Source organism: Zosterops lateralis (assembly GCF_965231275.1).
Source record: "Zosterops lateralis genome assembly, chromosome: 4".
Lineage (NCBI taxonomy): Eukaryota > Metazoa > Chordata > Aves > Passeriformes > Zosteropidae > Zosterops > Zosterops lateralis.
In genome coordinates this window covers 26,946,376-26,965,845 of record NC_139765.1, presented here as the reverse complement: position 1 = coordinate 26,965,845, position 19,470 = coordinate 26,946,376, and the positions used below count along the sequence as shown (strand labels likewise).

The 19,470-nt window shown below is 42.6% G+C and overlaps 1 protein-coding gene across 1 annotated transcript in view; it reads left to right on the top strand.

Moving 5' to 3' along the window:
• The first annotated feature begins 3,661 nt into the window (after positions 1-3,661).
• Positions 3,662-19,470, top strand: part of UTP20 (UTP20 small subunit processome component) — a 64,008-nt gene continuing 48,199 nt past the window's right edge. Inside the window, exons 1-14 of the mRNA XM_083860609.1 lie at positions 3,662-3,820; positions 4,375-4,455; positions 5,567-5,633; positions 5,839-5,971; positions 6,441-6,629; positions 7,656-7,737; positions 8,811-8,948; positions 9,341-9,496; positions 11,076-11,222; positions 11,760-11,894; positions 13,331-13,408; positions 14,057-14,235; positions 16,170-16,325; positions 16,852-16,940. Of these exons, the coding sequence (XP_083716735.1) occupies positions 3,776-3,820; positions 4,375-4,455; positions 5,567-5,633; positions 5,839-5,971; positions 6,441-6,629; positions 7,656-7,737; positions 8,811-8,948; positions 9,341-9,496; positions 11,076-11,222; positions 11,760-11,894; positions 13,331-13,408; positions 14,057-14,235; positions 16,170-16,325; positions 16,852-16,940 (1,675 nt within the window). The 5' untranslated portion in view covers positions 3,662-3,775. The remainder of the gene's footprint in view (positions 3,821-4,374; positions 4,456-5,566; positions 5,634-5,838; positions 5,972-6,440; positions 6,630-7,655; positions 7,738-8,810; positions 8,949-9,340; positions 9,497-11,075; positions 11,223-11,759; positions 11,895-13,330; positions 13,409-14,056; positions 14,236-16,169; positions 16,326-16,851; positions 16,941-19,470) is intronic.

The following is a 19,470-nucleotide window of genomic DNA, read 5'->3' as shown; positions in this document are numbered from 1 at the left end:
ACCTGGAGTTGCATTATTTGCAGAATCTCTATGCTTCAGGCATATTAGAAAAAATGTGGCCAAACAGTTCCACCAGATTGCAGAACAGGATTCCAGTACCTTGTCTGCTTTGATTTTGAAGTGCTCTCAATTTCCTACATAATCTTGTGGGGTTTTCTCACAAAAAGGCAAGGCAAAATCCCTCAGCTAGAAGCTGAGGAGGAAATTGGCAGTGAAAATATGTCATTGTGTTGCAAAGGGCTCATCTTACTTTGCAGACAAATTAAAAAATATATAAATCTGTTTGCTTTAGTTGAAAGAATACACCAAACTGCATGACACATTTGTATAACCTATCTTCATGCCAGCTTCACTCTACAGGGGGAATTTAAAGAACTCCTATGATGCAGTTTACAGCCACATCCACCCCAGCCCCTGCACCCCACCTGTGTGGTGGCTCAAAATAGGCAAAGAGGAAGGCTTCTGAGTTCACAACCAGCTCAGATAACTGTTCAGTGTCTTTAATATTGATTGAGCAACCTAGCTTTAGGTATCCAAGATTGGAAGTTGTTTGGTCTAATTCACAGTTGTTTCTGTTCATCTATTAGCCTGTTATATTTCATTTTGAAAGGGAAAATCCTCTCACAATATAATTACCTATGCAAACTCCACCATGCCTCCATAAATATGTCAGGAAAATGAAAATTTGATCTTACACCTGTGCACCTATGCAATCTACAATGCCCTCTGGTTAAAAATAGGCTGACCTGGCTGCTCATTGTCTTGTGTCAGGTTACATGTCCTTTAAGTCAGAAACTCAGTGTTATAAGGGCTTCAGAAGTATGTGCTGTGCTTGTGATTAATACACACAAAAATATGACAGAAGTAGGGCAACTCAGTAACAGTTTGGATACTGTGTATTTATGTAGTTATTGAGCCATATCATGTGGGAGGCATCCACAGGGGCAGTTGAAGATATGCACCTATAATGGGGTCATCCAGACTTTTGGAGACTACCAATTCTACAATTAATTCTATCCTAATACAGATGTTTCCAGTACAAGAATGTGTCCAGATCTTCAGTGAGTATAAAAGGAGCCTGAAGTTGATGCTCAAAGGCAGACACACACATAGTAAACATGTAGGTTATCTGAGATGAATTCTGCCCTGTGAGACCATCCTGGGATAAATATTGAGGTATTTCACCCCAATTACTATTATTAGGCTAAACTACACATTACCAGAAGGCAAGCCTGCCTTGCTTCTACATAAAGAGGCTCTGGCTCTTGCTGAATCCAGCAAGTAGATTTTGAACTGCAGGACTAAAAAGCCCAGGAATGGAGGAGACATAGGAATCTTAGACCTGTTTCAGAAGTGCTGATGGATTAGAGTCAGGGACTGGTGGCTGTAGCCCACCCTGGTTGTTTGAAGAAGTCAGATCTGCATTGGTGACTACTTTGGTAGACATGCATGCACTATTTTACAAAGGTTTCCTCTATGTGCCTCACAGGTATTACTACCGATAAGCCATTGCTCTTCAGAAGGCCATCTGCTTTTAATTTTTAATGCCTTTAGCATAGATTTCCAAAGGAGAATTGCTGGCAAGGACCATTGGATAATCACAGGGTGTTGGAGCTGGGGCCTGCCCAGAGACAGCAAAACCACATCAAAACCACTGGAAAAGTAAAAGAATAAGACCTGAGGGTTGAGGCATTGCAGTCAGAGGGAAGTGTATGTAGTAAACATATTGTTAACATAGCTGCAATTCATACACAAGAGAGGAAGGGCCCTTCTGGGTCACTGAACCTTGCCAGGTGAGGCACCAAACCTACTGTCCTGGCCATACTGGTATTGATACCTGGGCTACTAGCCTGAGGCTCACTCAGATGTACCTCCAAGTGAGGTATTCAGTGCTGGCTGAAATGCAGTCCATGAGTAGCTCTTGCAACCAGAAGCTCTCGGGAACATCAGCAGCTGCTGGTCTACCCTGTCTCAATCTTCTGAGAAATTTCCAGTTTACAAACACAAAAAAGCATTTTTAGCCTTTCAAAAACTTCTTCTAATGTCTTGTATTTTTGGTGATGATGACTTCTGCAACAGCCAGAGCACACCTGAGCTCTTCTTCCCATTACTTTACATGAATGTTAGCTTTTGCTCATCTCCTTGGATGATTTTGTAGTGCATGCATCCCATGAAGTTCTTCAGCTCTGCTATAGATGTATTCATAATGGGAAAAAAGATCTAGTAGACTGTTTTCCACAAGCATACAATATGTAGGAGACATAGTGAATTTACTAATCACTTCTAGAGGGTTATTTGTGCTCTTAAACAGCTGCATATTGGTGCCTAAGCTCTTGTGGATCTAAACCTCTCAACATGCTGCACTTTCTCTGGAGATATTTTGCCTTAAATCACTTAAGCCAACCTTTGCAAACTTGAATGCCTAATTAAGCTTTTCCCACCTAATGCAAACGCCAGAAGTCCTTTCTAGTCCTACAGCAGAAGAGCAAGGTTTAAAGCTAACAGCTGTCTCTAGCTCTGACTCCACAGGTGCTGAAGCAAGCACGTTCCCCTACCTGTCCAGATGACTATCAACTTAATGGCTAACTACCTGCCCGTGGGCAGCCTTTCTGGATGCACCTGGCAGTCTTTAACCTGTTGGGTCTGTTCGAAGTTGTGGGTCCCTACGTGCTCCTAATCGTGAACTTCAGCCGTGCTCCAATCTACCTTCAGCCTGCCCGCTGAACACCCTGCAAGGCTGGTGTCTGAACACCCTGCACTGGTGCCTGAACGCCCTGCACTGGTGCCTGAACACCCTGCACTGGTGTATCTGAACACCCTGCACTGGTGCCTGAACACCCTGCACTGGTGTATCTGAACACCCTGCACTGGTGCCTGAACACCCTGCACTGGTGTATCTGAACACCCTGCACTGGTGTCTCTGAACACCCTGCACTGGTGTCTCTGAACACCCTGCACTGGTGTCTCTGAACGCCCTGCACTGGTGCCTGAACGCCCTGCACTGGTGTCTGAGGCGCCCTGAGCGCCTGCAGCAGGCAGGACAGGCAGCCTCGGCAGGGCCCAGTTCTCAAGCTGTGCAAGACGCAGCCTCGAGCGGTCGCGTGGTTCTGAGCTGTTTGTTTCACAGCTGCCCACACCAAAGCTCCTTCCAGGCTGAAGTTCCTCTCCCACCTGACTCGCACGTCCTCCTCGTCCCGCAAATGCAGCCGCGGGCAGAGGCTCCGCAAGCCGCGGAACTGCCGGGGACGAGCAGCCCGTAACCATCTGCTCTTGGGCAATGGAGGGCTCGGTTTGCATGTCCTTTGTCTGCGATGAACATTTTTGTTTACATTGCTGAGGCCCGGACAAAAAACACTACTAAGATCGGAGAGCTGGGCAGAGGCCGTTTTGGGCCGAGCCCTCAGTGCCGCGCTGCGGGCTGCGCTCCGCCACATCCCGCTTTTGCCATAGCATCTTCCCCGGGCACCGCCGCGGCCTCCGCTCGGTACCGGGGTGCCCCAGCCCTACACCAGAGCGCACAGGGGCGGAGCGGAGCCGCCCTGCCCAGAGCTCTCAGAGAACCGCCGCCCGTCTCCAGGTGAGACGGGGACAGCGCCTCCGCCCCCGCCGGGCACCGCCGCCCCTCAGCCCCGCCGTCCCTCAGCCGCGCCCGCCCCTTCCGCCGGCGGCCCCGCCCGCTCCCGGCGGCCCGTGCCCGACATGGCGGCGCCCGCAGTGTAGGCCCGCACGTGCAGGGCTCGCCCCGGCTCCCGCCGCCGCCGCCGCCGCCGCCGCCATGAAGAGCAAACCCGCGGCCCACAAGTCGGGGAACACGCACCGGGTGAGCGCCCGCACGGACTCGGCCGCTGGCCGGGGGAAGGAAGCTCAGGCTTCCGCCGTCGGCGTTAGTTCAGTGGTCGTGCCCGGCTGCCGAAGCGGCACCGCGGCAGGAGACGAGAGGGCGGGCGGCGCGGCGGGATCTGCTCGGCCCTGCGAGGGTCCCGGCCCGGACAGCGGGGCCAAGCGCGGCCGCTGCCCCGTGCCTGGCGCTCCGTCAGCCCCGAGGGGCAGCGGGCACAATGCCGCCCTGCTCTGGGACATAATTCAGGGAAATTAACCAGGCTGAGAGCGGGTTTGCTGAAATCTAGGTAGATCTCTCTGCATCCCTTTCACTGTGTTGGGCTAGGAGCCCCGGTTCTGCAGGTCAGGCGTGGGTAGAGGGTCAGACCTGCTGCTGGGCGTTTTGCCTTGGTGTTCCTGTAGAGCTGATATTGGGGAGTATTATCTGGCAGCCGGTCTTTAGAAGCGGGGTTTCTGTCTGCAGTGTGCTGTCGAGAGAGATCTGTAAAAGGCTGTGCTCAGAATTGAGCCAGAAATGTGTCCTTTTTTTTGCAGTTTCTTACTTTTTCGGAGCGGCTAAACAACATTAATATTGATATTATTCATCGGATTGACCGAACTGGAAGCTATGCTGAGGTGAGAGGAACAGTTGTGATTATTTTCTGAAATCACATCACAAGTAGATATAATATACTCCATGAAAGAGTCACTTAAGAAATTTATTTAGGAGGAAATTGGAAAGAAGCTCCTGCAAGAATTGCTTTTCCTGGAACCTCATTTCATGCTTTGTTCCCTTTTACTTTTTTACCTAGTTTGCATTATTGCCATAGAGGCACTTTGACAGTACCACCCTGATGTCTTCCATGTGGCTGGTGGGCCTGTTTCTGAATATAAAAGATGCTGCTGTGTCATTTAACAGTCCTAGGACCAGACTAAGAAAGACTTGCAGGTGCTGAGTAGTTGCAATAGAATCAGAAGTTTGAAAATCATAAGTTGGAAGAAACCTCTAAGATTATTGAGCCCAATTGTTAACCTAACACTGTCAAGTTCACCGTTAAACCATGTCCCTAAGTGCCGCATCTACACATCTTTTAAATACTTCCAGGGATGATTACTCAACCACTTCTCTGGGCAGCATGTTCTAATGCCTGACCACCCTTTCAGTAAAGAAATTTTCCTTAATATCCAGTCTAAACCTCCTCTAGCACAACTTGAGGCCATTTCCTCTTGTCCTATCATTTGTTACCTGGGAGAAGAGACTGACAGCCGCATACTGGCAGCATGTGTGTAAAGCATGAGCATGTGTCTTTATGGACCACAAGGGTCATTTCTATGTGTTGGATAAATCATCATTATGATTATAGCGCTTTGCAGGTTATTGCCACCTGGGTTGTTCTTCTGAACTTCCCACTCAACTGTGAGGATGCCAAAAGAAATCCCAAGGCATTGTGCTGGGTGAACTATGGCTCAGCATTGTAGATTATCAAGGCCAGTCAACAGAGGTATAAAAAGCAATTATGTAAACAAGTCCTGTCACCAGAAAATATTTTCAAATGTGTTTTGAATATTAAAAGAAAGACTTATTTTCAGGGAAACTCCATAGTACCTGTTGAAATTAGTCATTGAGATTTCTTAAAATATTCTTTAAATGTTTAAGGCACTTGATAGTTTTCTTCATTCGAACATGTCATCTTTACAGGACACATTCATTAGGGTGGGTAACTATTCTTCATCTTTGTTTTGGCAGGAGGTTGAAACCTACTTTTTTGAAGGACTGCGGAAATGGAAGGAACTGAACCTCACTCAGCATTTTGGTACATCATTTATATTCATGTTTTCTACTTTCCTTAGACTTCTAAAATATGTTTTTTCTTCATCCAGAGCCCAGTGGGAAACTATTGACTAGTTTTTGAACTGGGCTCTGGAGCATTGTTACTCTAACACCCTAAACATACATGTTTACCAGGGACCGGTAGAAAACTGGTAGTTTTCAGGACTTCTCTTTTGTTGTTTGAACAGTGCAATTCTACAATGAAGTGGCCAACAAATGCCAGTCCTTCAACCAGCTGGTTTATTACCAAAGTGCTATTGTGCAGAGCTTGAAGACACATTTGCAAGTCGAAGGCAGTCTTGCTTACCAACCCTTATTAAAGTACGTATGTGGTCACAAAAAGTAGTTATAAGCCTTGATGGTATTACAAGTAAGTCTGAGTCCTGTTGTAAGTGGTTTTTATCTTTATTGTGCCTGAAGAAAATAAGCAATGAGATGCCCAAAGTGGTCATATTACCCTGGTAGAGCTTTACAGTCCTAAACCTTCAAAAAATATAGTTGTGACAAGACAAACAAATTAGCTGGCGTGCTTACTGAATGTCACACATTATATTAATGTGCTTTGTTTGATGTTAATAATTTGTTCTCTTGTTTACTGGTTGGTTTTTTGAAAATCTTAAGATTCCTGCCACCCACAGCTGCCTAATAGGTGATATTTTTTTAAAAGTGAGAAGTAAAAGTGATGCTGCCTTTCTTTCCAGAGAGACTGTGCTGGATTATGCAATCTTTGACTAGGTTTTTATTGGTTTGTTTTTGAAATGAACTAACACTGGTGTATTTTATGAAACAGTCTAGTGGTGCAACTGGCTCGAGATCTTCAGGCTGACTTCTATCCTCATTTTCATGACTTTTTCCTGGCTATTACCAAGTTATTGGATACGCAGGACACAGAGCTGCTAGAATGGGCTTTTACCTCTCTTTCCTATCTCTACAAGTATTTGTGGAGATTGATGGTGAAGGACATACACAACATATACAGGTAAAAACCATATTTAATGTCTGTCTTGATCAGCAGTTACTAGATGCTGTAGAAATGTAAATGCCACATGAATACGTGGCTTAATGCTTCAGTATACTTTTTAGCATGCTTTCTCAGCTTTTCTTAGAGAGAAACTGGCCAAGTTCCAGGGAGTTACCAAATGCAGGGACTTATGGGCCTGGGGAATTCCTGAGCTGCAGGTGCTTGAAGGCTCATTTCGTATGTGCTTCTGTGTTTTTAAACCTTTCCCAGGTATCGGCCTTTAGCAGCTGCTGTAGACTGACTGAGCACATGGCCTGACTCAGTGTGACCACTTTTTCAGTCTTAATTGCTGATATGACTGGGCTCCTCCTTTTAACGTAGACAGTGGTTCCATGTTTCTTCCTCCTAGTTTCAGTTTGGAAAGATGGAGCAAAAAACTGGTTACAGATTTCCTCCCTGGCCCAGGCTAAGCTATTGAACACATTGAAAAATTGTATGCTCAGTTTGAGAGAATCTGAGGCACCACTCCCTCTGTAGTGAACCTGTGATGAGCCACCTGCCACTGTTATTGATACCAGCAACTGCAAATATTTATCAGCCTTGCAAATTGAAAATTTCACTTTTTAAGTGTACAGGACAGCCTGTTGGCTCAACTGAAATACAAATCTGGCATATAACATATAAATCAACTTTCGTTTTACTTATTTTTGCTTATTGCTCAGTTTTACTTATTGCTGCTAAACATATATCTTGAAAATCTTGGTGCTGCAGTAAATCTGTGTGGATCTGCAGATTTAAAGGGTATTTCTGATTGTGATTTAATTTGCCTGTCACTGTCATTTGACCTTCTTTGCAAAACTCTTGTTCTTTATGCAGGGAGAGTGGAAAGGAACCTAGATAGGGGGAGGTGTTGGCCCTCTCTAGAAGGACAGGTTCTTAGTGTTTGTAAAAAGTGGTAATATGAACTGGAAACAATTTTTTTAACCAGCTGATGGCAATTCTTGCATTGTCCCTAAAACAATAGATTATTTTGTGTCTTTGTAGCCTGTACAGCACACTGCTGGCTCACCACAAACTCCACATCAGAAACTTTGCTGCTGAAAGTTTCGTCTTTCTCATGAGAAAGGTAAGTGGATGTTTGGTGCTATCTTTGTTTTGAGGTGGTTTTTGGATTCAATGTGCAATATTAGGTTTTCTCCAGAGAAGAGTTAACAAGGCCTGAACTGGCATACAGCGTGTCCTGAGTTGTCATTTTTTTTGTCATTTTGCTGGGGGTTTTTTGTTCATATTGAGAATGTCATGCATTCTGTGTCAGTAATAGCAAATAGAGGCCTTAGCACTCTCTGTTTAGAGACATTGAACTAAATGTGTATGGTTGCTTTATCTAAATTGACTAAAAATAGTAAGGTAATCCTGCAGAAGGCGGGCTTGAATTTGTATATGCATGTTTGCTCACTGGCTTTTTCACAAATATGTAAGGGCCTTTGTAGAACTGAAATTCTTGTGACATTTTTGCACTCCTGAAGATCACCGTGTGTAACATTCCCAGGTAAATCAGCCAAGATCAGATAGCAGCCTTTCATGGAGTAAGGAAAGGAAGTGGTAGTTGTTAGGTTTTCTTTAGTCAAAACATACAAAAGCCAGGATTCTTTAGACTGGTTAGGAAGTTTGAGTATCCTTATTTTTGTCCTAAGTTGAGATACCTTAATAAAGCATGTTCATTTGATTGTTTGTTTTTGGAAATTTCTGAACTTTAATTCAAATCCTCAGAAACTGAAGTGTTTAAAATATTGGGCCGGAAGTCCCTGCAGTATTCTCAAGTGTGGTTCTGATTTCAGATGACTAGATTCTGTGTTCAGCTGATACACATCTCTTTTTCATCAGCACAGGGATTTTTTTGTTTCAGTTGTGACCAGTTTAACAGTGCATTTATGCACATGTTTAAAATCATGAGAAGAATCAAACCCATATATTTCAGCTGCAGTGTGTACATTCTGGGGCTGTGGGAGCTGTAGTGACTAAATAGCTGATCAAATGTCTTCTTTGAATTTCCTTGTGTGGTCGCAGAAATAATAAGTTTGAGCTCTTTTAGGGAGGCAGGACTAGGAGAACATGGTGCTGTGGAGCCTTTTGATTGCCTCTGTCCATCTGGCAGCTCTGAATAGAAGATAACATTTCTTGTTTCCTTATGTTTTGTAGGTTTCTGATAAAAATGAACTCTTCAATTTAATGCTCAGTGACCTGGGAGAACACCCCGAAAAGGTGGAAGGTGCAGGACAGCTGCTTTTTGAGATGTGCAAGGGTGTTCGAAACATGTTCCACTCTTGTGCAGAGACGGTAAAGACAAGATTGCTGCTTTAACTGTTACTGTAACAGGCCTTAGGCAGTGCTCACAGAAACCATCGAGTGTTTCCTCTTTCACCTCAGTGGATCTTTGGTGATAAGCATGTTGGTGATTATTTAGTAGGATCTGAAAATGTTCTAAGAATATTTTTTGAGACAGGAAGGTTGTTTTAAATAATTCCTTTGCGATATTCCTGTATGCTGAAATCGTACTTCTTGCTGATATTTCAGATTTTAGGTGATAACCTTATTTTTTTCCCCTGTAGTCATTCTAGAAAGAATTGAAATCACTGGAGTATTTTAACAATACATTGCACTAATTAGTTTTAGGATTGCTAGATTTATTTTCTAAGTGTAAGAACACCTTATGCTCTTTTCCTGTTCAGGCTATGAAGTTAATTCTGTTGAAGCTTGGGCCTATAACTGAAGAAGAAATTGAACTACCGTGGCTAGCAGTTGGAGAAGCCTTCAAGCAAATGATCAGATCAGCTGCAGTGCATATTCATAAGGAGCATTTTGATATTGTCTTCAAGTGCCTGGAGGTACACTGATTATTTTTCTTCCTACTGTTATTTTTTTATTCATGAGTGACTGAGAAAAAATTCTGCACTTACTGAGGAAAGTATTTGTGTTTTATTGGACCAGAAGTGGTTTTTTTTCTGCTTTGGAAACATAAAATACAAAGTCACAGGAAAAATGCCACCCTTCCTTTCTAAGTTCTGAGTTACCCTGGTGGCTGTTTTGTGAGTGAGAACGGAGCTACTGTCAGTGAGACTCGAACCTCAGTCCTGTGGCTGGGCAAGGATGGTTTGTATAGTTTCTGCCTTTGCACACATTGCAGAACCCTTGCTGGAATGTAGTGCTTGTTTTATGTTGCTGAACTATTTGTGGTTCAAACCCACTTTATAACAGTAAAAGGGAAGCTTTTTGTCCTACAGATCTTTTTAAAGCAAAGAGTTGGGTTAAATCTGGAAATCCAAGTTTGAACCTTGCAGCCAAGTACTGAAAGTTAGAATGTTTTCAGTCTGGGTATTCCTTTGTTGCTGCTGGGGGGTTACAGTCTGAATTGAAGGAGCACAGCTGAGTGCTGTGCTGTGATGGATCGGGGTTATGTAGAATGACACAGCCTGGCAGTGTGTTTTACTTACCTGACCAATACTTAAAAGTTTGCAAACATCTGTTATAGGGGGATTTGCTAAGGGGGATTGCAGCCTCTTGCAACTGACAACAGACTGTGTCAGTTGTGCTCTTCAGGGATGAAATAGGAAACTGCAGGAAATGGTTCACATGAGCTTTTTTTAGGGTAGTCCTTCCAGCATGGGTAAATAATTCCTGTTGGTTCCTTCTTGAGACTGTTTTCCTCTGACTAATCAGATTCCTAGAAAATCCCATCCTGTTCCTCTGGCTTTAAGCAGTTTTTACCTGACTGTCATTAGCTGCAGATTTGTTTGTCACTGAATGTTGTGTATCCCTGAGGTTTCTTTGACTCAGCATCTGCGGTTATGAAATCTTGGAAATTTGTGACGTATTTCTTTTTATTTTTAATGAGACTCTTTCTTTTACCCTGGAAACTGGTAGATGCATGGGGATATCTTGCTCAGAGGGAAATACATACTCATGTAGTCTGTGATAGCTGTATAAATTGGGTTCAATTTGTTGGCTCAAGGATAGGAGTTTGTATCTTCTGGACAGAAAGAGACACTAATGTTGAATGTACATTATATGAGCAGTCTTTCAGCATCAACATTGGCAAAATGATACATAAGGTGTAAAAGTACCTAAATTCTGATAATTCCAGTGAAAGCTGGGTGCTTCCAAGCTATTGTGGCTGTGGAGCCCAGTATTTCTCTTTCCTGTTTCGTATGTCAAGTGTCGGCTGTTATGGAGACCCTCATTTTAGGAGTTCCTTGTGTTTCTGTCCAAGGAATCTGGGATGTGTTTTTACGTAAGGGAAATTTCACAGTGTTTCTGCACAGTTTAATTTGTGGAATATGTATGAGAGAGTCAACAATGATTTGTTGGGCAGTTGAGATTCTATAGAATGTCCTTCAAACAGCAGTAAGTGAAACAGAGTCTATTCATTTATCTGAAGCATTTCATTTCCCTATTTTATTTAAACAGGAGTCACTCTTAGATTTGCAGAGGAAAACAACTAAGACCAACTGCTCTGTGGCTTCAGAGCAGGTGGAAAGGATTCTGCAAGCTTATCTGATCTTAGTGGAACATGCAAATGGATCTAAAATCTCAGTGCCTGAGGATGTCTGTCAGGTAGGTCAGACTGTCACTTAGATGTGTCAGAAAAGTATCAGTTGAATATGGGAGAGGTGTGGTCAGCTGAAGCATTTTTATACACTTTTGATGCATCACTGGGCTTAGGATTTGAGTTCAGTGAACAGACACATATATTTTGAGTATTGCTACCTCACCGATCCTGTGAGATTTTACCTCTAAATTGTAATGCTAGTGTAGCCAACTTTAAATGAATGATGGGGAAAGTGGGCTACTGCTTCTGGGGTCTGTTCCTGCCACTGTGGAGAAGACTCACACGCACACATGCACACACACACACACACACACACACACACAACCCCACCCCAATATCAATGGTATGGAGCAGTTCTGCTGGTTCACACATATTTACCCATTTAGGGTAGATTCAAACTTCAGTGGGACTTATTAAGATTCACTTCTGTAGGCTGGAGCTTAGAACTCTGTGCTCTCCTGCTCCAGGGACTGTCCAGGCCATTCAGACCAGATAATCACTATGTTCATGGACAAATACAAATTCTGTCTTTTTCATTTCAGGTTTTAATAAAAATGTTACAAACACCATATCTCTCATCATCTTGCTGCAAGATGCTGCTGAACACCATTTCTGCATTCCTGCTGGCTGAAAATATTTTGTTGCCAGATTCTTTGACCAAGGAAGCTATTCAGAAGGTAACAAGGATTGCTGCTTATGCAGAAATCCCAGACTTCAAATTCCCTAGAGCGAGATGATTTGTGGACATTCTGTTTCAGGCTGGGAAATATGCTGTAAGGTTCCCTTCAGCCATTTTTCATAGATAATGAAGAAGCTGCCCAATGCCTTACATAAAGTCTGATGAGGTCTTGGGATTACCTGACAGTCGTGCACAGGCTGTCAGTATAGCAATGCCATCATGGCAGATATCATTGCAGTGAAATCCAGGCTCTGATTCAAACACCTACAGCCTCTGTTGAGAAAGGAAGGAGAACAATGAAGGAATACATCCTGCCTGTGGTGATAAAGCAGATCATTGAGTCAAACTTAGTGAAAAAATACATTTTTCATTAAGTTTCCAAGCATTTAATGAGCATGCCTTAACCTTGTGAACAAGGTTCACACAAGTGCAGTTTTGATTTGGAAACTACAGGGGTAAGCATATTTCAGTTCTACCTTTGTTTCTGGGGCATTGACATGATTAGCTGCATACTTTCCTATCAAATGTAGTGTTGCAGAGATTAACAGGAGATTATACTATGGAATGTGATTCTTTAGTTTTCCTGTTACAGTACATTATAATTTTGCAATTAACAGTGTGTACCATAGTTGTAGAGTGTGTGTGTGAAAAAATATTTGAAATAAGAATGCCACACGATTTACAATGGGAAAGCAAGACTTGCAGTTGTTTAAAAAAGATCAAATTTCATCTTGTTTTCAGTGTTGACTTGTGCTGAAGTAAGATTGGTTCTGCCTGTGGCACGAGGCCAGTTTTGCTCAGGAGACTTCTTCAAACATTTGAGGATATTTGTGTGGGCTTCTGTTAAACTGGAGGAGGCTGAAAGCTGTCCTTGTTTTCTGAAGGGTCTGGGAAAGAGATCTGGGTATTTTATCTTGACATTGAGGAGTACTGATCCTGGGTATCTCAAAGGACTATTCCTGGTTTTTTTGAATCCTTCAAAAGCACAGAGGTTTGTTCTGCCCAAGAGGTAGTAAACGTTCTGCAATCTGTTACACAGAAAAAATGCCAAGTAGAAATATGTTTTGGGTCTAAGCTTTTCCCTAACAGTTAGTGTGTCTGTGCTGCAGTCCTAGAACTTTCAACTTATATTTTCCATATCACACTGAAGAGATAGCTCAGTTGTCTTTGCACAGAGACAGTAGTATCAGCAGTGTTTGTCAAAAAGGGTTGTGTCAGTAGGGTTTGTTAAGAAGGACTGTGCATTTCTGTACTTGAATTGTCACTTGGAAACAATGCTGCTCTGTGTGCTGGAATTAGCAAGAGAGCCAGGCAGAGTATTGCAGAGTTCAAAGCATCCTTGATTTGTATACCAGAAAAAATGTCCCTTGAGTAGTGAAGAGCTGACTATGAAATGTTTCTCTTTCTGCAACCTTTCACTTACATCTCTTGCAGGTATTTGCAAGTGGATTTGAACAACATTTTCTTTTGGACTTCTCTGAAGCAATGTTCACAATGAAGCAATTTGAAAGGGTAGGTGGAAATGATTGTGCATCATGTTTATTTTTGTTGCTAAAGGAAACAACTGGGGAATCCACAGTATATTTACCTGCCTTGTATGCTGAACGATTGTTGTGTATTGACATGATGTTTATTTATGATCTGATAAGAAGGAAAGAGGTTACTTTTGCTATTGTGTTAAAGTTGTGTAAGAGTTCTCAGGGTTGGAGAGAGGGATAGGTATCTGTTCACAAAAAGAAGCTCATCTGTGGGGGCTTAAGAGGGTGAGCATGTTATGGATGGGAGAAAGAGAATGAGTTCTGGAGGAACTAAGTGGAAATGAAAAACAAGCCCTATCACTGGTCATCTGGGAGGAATCAAATTAATTAAAGGGAGTGGGAGGTGAAAGCCAAGGATCTGAAAGGTCCTCATAAGACTGGATTTGGTTCAAACTGAGTTTTTGCATTAAATTACTGTCCCTGCTGAGATAGGAAGATGTCTGTGTGCTGGTGTATAGCGGCACCAGAACTGATAAGTCCAATGTTTTGCTGGCTTACTTGTGAGCATTTGGATTTCCCTCTTATTGGTGTCATGAGGGTTTTTTTTTGTGGATTTGCTGATGGTTAAAGAGACTTGCCAATTTTTGACTTTTTACCTTTTTTTTTTTTTTTGTCTCTTCAGCATTTTCTCCCATGCTTTTTAGAATACATTGAACATGGCTTCTCTGGCACAGATGCCATCACAAAGGACAAGGCTCTGGCGGCTCTGGCTAAACTCATTTTGGTGAAAGCAGAGCCTCCTACCATTGGTTCAATGGCATTTGAAAAGTATCCTCTTGTTTTCACGGAAGCATCTGTCAGGTGAGAGTTCTCAAGTTTAGCTAATACTAGATATGTCTGTGTGGTTCTTGGCCTGAAGGCAGTGCAGAACACATAAGAGTTGCCTTCCAGTATTTGCTGGAGTTGCATAAATGGCAGCATTGCTAGCAAATTTGCAAACCAAGTGATATAGTAGGATATCACTTTCCTCTTTGAAATTATGTGAGAAGAGATGCTGCTTTGTTAAGGTGGTCACTGATAAAAACAGTTGCATGTGTGATGGGGATCTGTTACACCATCATGCAAACTGCATCTCTGGGCAGTTAATCTTTGTAGTGAGTGCAGCAGTTCAGCTTCTCATCATTACTAACCTCCTGCCTATGCTGCAGCTTTTTTCCCCTCTATGCATATGTGTTGTCCGGGAGCTTTCTTGGCAGCAGTACTAAAGTCTTGCCATAGAGCACAGCTGGATACCAAAGGACATGTAATTAATGCAGAAGCAGCACTGTGCTGGCACAGCTTGACTGCTTTTGGTTGCAATCCTAGCTTGGTTGCAATGAAGTAGCTGCTTTCCCTAGAGCCTCTTTGGAAAAATTAGGGGTAACCACAGAGGAACAGAATAACCATTGCTAATCTAATGATAGTGATTTTTTTAGTAATTCTAACTAAGCTAATTCGAAACTTTTGACTTTGTGTTGCCTTTTATGTAAGGTTTTATTTTTCCTTAAAGCAGTCTGCTCTGTATGGCTTTTTCCTATTTTTATTTAATAATAGTGGAAGCATTGAGGTTTCAGGAGCAGAAGGTTGAGTCAAAATGATTATATTTGGTTTTCTTCCCTTGTTTTCTTTGTTTCTTGCTCTCTCTATTTTTTCAGTGGTTTGGAGCTGCAAGGACCTTGGTCCTGCTTGGACTTTTTTTTGTGCTCTTGTAATGTCAGTGGTGTAAATTATGACCAGGAGACATCTCAAGAGTTGCATACCCTGTCTCCTACCTAGTTTTTAAATACACCAATTCTGGAGATTTCTGAGCTGCCTCTGGCAGTCTGTGCCAGTACTTTGATATCTTTATACTTATACAGGCATGTTTTTAATTCATATGGTGTTCTTGACTTTTGGGGTTTTTGTTGGGTTTTTAGGTGGTTTTTTCCCCAGTCCTCAGTGTATAACTTAAACTTTCTTTATGGCAGTTTAAATCCTTTGCTGCTTATCTGCTGGGAACATAAAGAGCAGAATATTTCTTACTCTTTGCATCAAGCTTTTAGAAATTGTAGCTTTTCATCATCAGACATGTCTGATGTCTTCTTTCTCTGGATCAAAAATCCTAATTCCTTGAGGTTTACCTCATAAATGTTTTTTCTTAAGCCTCTAATGATCCTTACTCTTGGCTTTTTATGAGCTTCTGTATTTCTTGAAGGATGAAGCCTATGCAGCCTTCTGACTGGGATCTTGCAAGCACTGGGTGGAATGGAAAGATTGCTGCTCATGGAGTGTAAAGAACTCGTGTTCATATGTTCCAGTATGGTGTCAGCCCTTTCTGCCTGCAAACAGGCTTGTTGATTTGGAGTCACCTTTAATTCCCAAAACTTTTACCATGGTGATTATTTTCTGTCATCCATCTATGTCCATGTTATCATGGTTTATTAACAACCATCAGGTTGTTATGACTCTCAGGTGTTCCTAGAGTCTACATGTCCTAATTGTGAGGGTGTCCAACTGAGAACTAGTGTCTTTTCTTCTAGGAATATTATTTGAACTTGAAATAAGCTGCTGACATTTCTTGTGGGCCATGTTTTGTGCTCTTCAGCATGACTAGGTGATGTTTTGTGCAGTATAAAACATTGAGAAGAAAAAATCCCTTGTGTTGTGCAAGTCCTTTTTGCTCGAAGTAGACAACATAATTTTGAATATCATGGAGCAAAAGGAGCAATCTCTGATATGCAGTGGTGGATTACTAAAAAGTTTGGGTTTATTTTTAGCTCTAATACAAGGCAACAAACAAGTAAAAGACAAGGAGAACAGGCAGAAGTTCCAGTGTTGGATCATGTACTGTCTTTAATGCATTTACCTGAGAAGGAAGACATCACTGACCTTTCACAGCCTTGGGTTGCCTTGGTTGTACTGCCACATATTAGGTAAGGGATATTCTAAGGTACTATTGTCATGTGTTTCAGTAATACTGTCTATTTCCTTACTGTCTATTAGCTCTCATTCTGTAAGAAATTACTTTCCTGAAGACAGGACAATAATTGCTAGTGCTAGGCTCAGGAAACTGAGGTTAGAAGACAAAAAACAAGTGCTGCATGGAAATACCATGAGTCAACAGTAAAGACTGGAATAGAATATCAGCTTCTTGATTGCCTACTCACTAAACTTGGTGCTTTAGTATATGGAGATGTTCTGGAAACATTTCAGTTTGTGTGTTTTAAGCACTGTCTTCTTTCAACAGATTTTTTCAGTAATTATTGAAGGACTAGTTAGAAAGAAGATGCAGTGAATGCTACAACTTGAATTGTGAAGTAGAAATAGCATAAATGTTTTGGTGCTGGTTTCAAACTTGGAATGAGCTACCTGTAATTTAATAGAGATGAATGATAGAAAGCTTTTATACATAGGTGTCAGTGTAACAGAAATAAAAGTCTTCCCATTTATTTTGAACAGACCTATGAACAAAGACCACATTCTGCCTCGTGTGACAAGTTTTATAGACTCTCTCTTCACAGCCATTGAAAATGGAAGCCTCTGCAAAGGTCAGTTACAGTTACTTCCTGTTTCTTTGCTATTTGTTGATATATAAAAAAACTAAAGCAGTTTTTCTGATTGCACAAAGCATGAAAATGAATAGTGGTAGCATTGTATCCAAAATTACTTACCAGCTTGACTAAAACGAGAAGAGCAAAACTTGGGCAGAAACAACCTCCAGGAAACAATTCTGCATTTGCTTTTCATAATAATGATGGGGTGACAGATGTCCTGCATTGTGGAAAACAGAGATAATTGGGAAGGAGAAGAAGAAAGATTTCTTTCCTTTTTTTTTCCTCACTATCTAAACCAAATCCAGGCTGAAGCTATCAAGTGAAGGAGAGACTATTGACTCATAAGCTCCAATTCAAACCTATATTGCAAAGTTTAGGATATTCCCATCTGTCAGTTAATAGCTGCACATCAGTAACAGCTATAAACTCAACCTAGCACACTCCAATTAAATGTCATTATCTCAAACCCTTTGAGCTCCATGTTAAGTGCCAAAAAAGACCATTGTGGTTTAACCCCAGCTGGCACCTAAGCCCCACACAGCTGCTCACCTGCTCATACTTGCCCAGTGGGATGGGGCAGAGAATCAGAGTAGTAAAAGTGGGAAAGTTTGTGGACTGATGGAGGAAGATTAATAGATAAAGCAAAAACCACACACCGAAGCAAAGCAAAACAAGGAATTCATTTACCACTTCCCATGGGTGGGCAGGAAACCACCAGGAAAGCAGGCCTCTGCCGTGCATAATGGTGACTTGGGAAGACAAACACCGTCACTCTGAACCTTCCCCTTTATCTGCTGAACATGACCATATGGTCTGAAATACCCCTTTGGTCAGCTGTCCTAGATGTGTTCCCTCCCAACTCCTTGTGCACCCACACACCACTCACTAGTGGGCTGGTGTGAAAAGCAGAAAAGGCCTTGATGCTTTGTGAGTGCTGCACACTGATAACAAATACATCCATATTGTCAATACTATTTTCAGCACAAATCCAAGCCAGAGCCTCATACCAGCTACTATGCAGAAACTCAGGTCTATCCCAGCCAAAACCAGCACATTCTGTGCGTGTTATTCAGTGCTATTTATGTCATGCTCAGGTACCACGCTATCCGATACAACCTCATTATCTACCCCTTTCCCTCCCATCCTTTGATATATTATCATTCCCTTAGTCAGTGAACCACCACTGTAGAATGTTCACAGGATGTCTGTCACTGGCAATGCAGCACGAACTGGACCAGCCAGGGTGGCAGTTGAAATAGGGATGACGATCGAGTAAACCTGGAAAATAACTTCAATAACAGCCTGAGCCAACAAAAGAGCATAAGCCAAACACAGTATGGGGCAACCTTGAAGGGCCCCACAATGGGGCAAACATAACAATATATAGACTCTATCCCAGATAGCTAACCAATGAGCAGTTACATTACCTTATATGTTAAATGTTAACCATTCGTATGCAAGAACTCAGAACATAACCTTATATGGTGCAACTTCATTAACAAAGCTGTGCCCATAATCCCATTTGTCTCTCCATAATCTAACAAGATCTTTCCCTTCCTAGCATCTCGTTTCCCATGGCCTCAGATTGATGCTGTCAGTCCCTGCCAGTCCAACCTCCATAAATATCCACTGAGTTCACTTAGTCAATGAATCTGGGCTCCATCTCTTACAATGGTCACTCAGGACAGGAGAGGTAGTGTCTTGTGTGGAATTATTTGCCACCAGAATCAGATCATGTTAATTCACTGCTGGACTTGCACTGCTTCTTGTAAAGCTTGTCCTTCACAGGTTTGGGTGGTTCCTGATATAGTAATTCCTACAACATGAAACTGAAATGGATTGCAACAATTCAAAGTTATATCTGTTACAGTCTCCACCCCAGTCCCTTTGGGCCAGGCCACAGGGCTTAACATTGCAATGAGCTCCTCCCCTTGCCCCTGCTTGGGTTTGGACTTATTAGGGGGAGTACCTGCTCCAAGTGGAGTCTTACCTACGAGTCCCAGTTTCTCCTGGGGTATACCTGCTGTGGTGTGGACTTACCCATCACCACAGGGCTGTTCCAGGGCAGCCTTATCCGTGGTCCACAGTGCCTTCAGAGATACACCTGCTCCAAATGTGGCCTTACTCATGACTGCTCTCCCTCAAGAGTGTACCTGTTCTGTTGTGGGCTTGTCTATGGCCACACACTCTGAGGTGCTCCAGCATGACCTCATGCATAGCTGGTGATGCTTCATGGTGTACCTGCGGCAGCGTGGACTTACCCACAGGCACAGATGCTTCAAGTGTAGGTTTTCCAGCATGGACTTACCCTTAGGTCACAATTCCTTCAGTCCTGCTGCAGCATAGACATAACTAAAGCCACAGTTGCGTTGAGATGTACCTACTTTGGCATGGACTTAACCACAGCCACAGATGCTTTGGGGTGTCCTGCTCCTGTGTGGATTTAGTCCACAGGTCACAATCCAATTGACTCAAGTTCACTCAAGAGTTCCAGTCTGGCTGGTACAGCAGGACGAAAAAAACA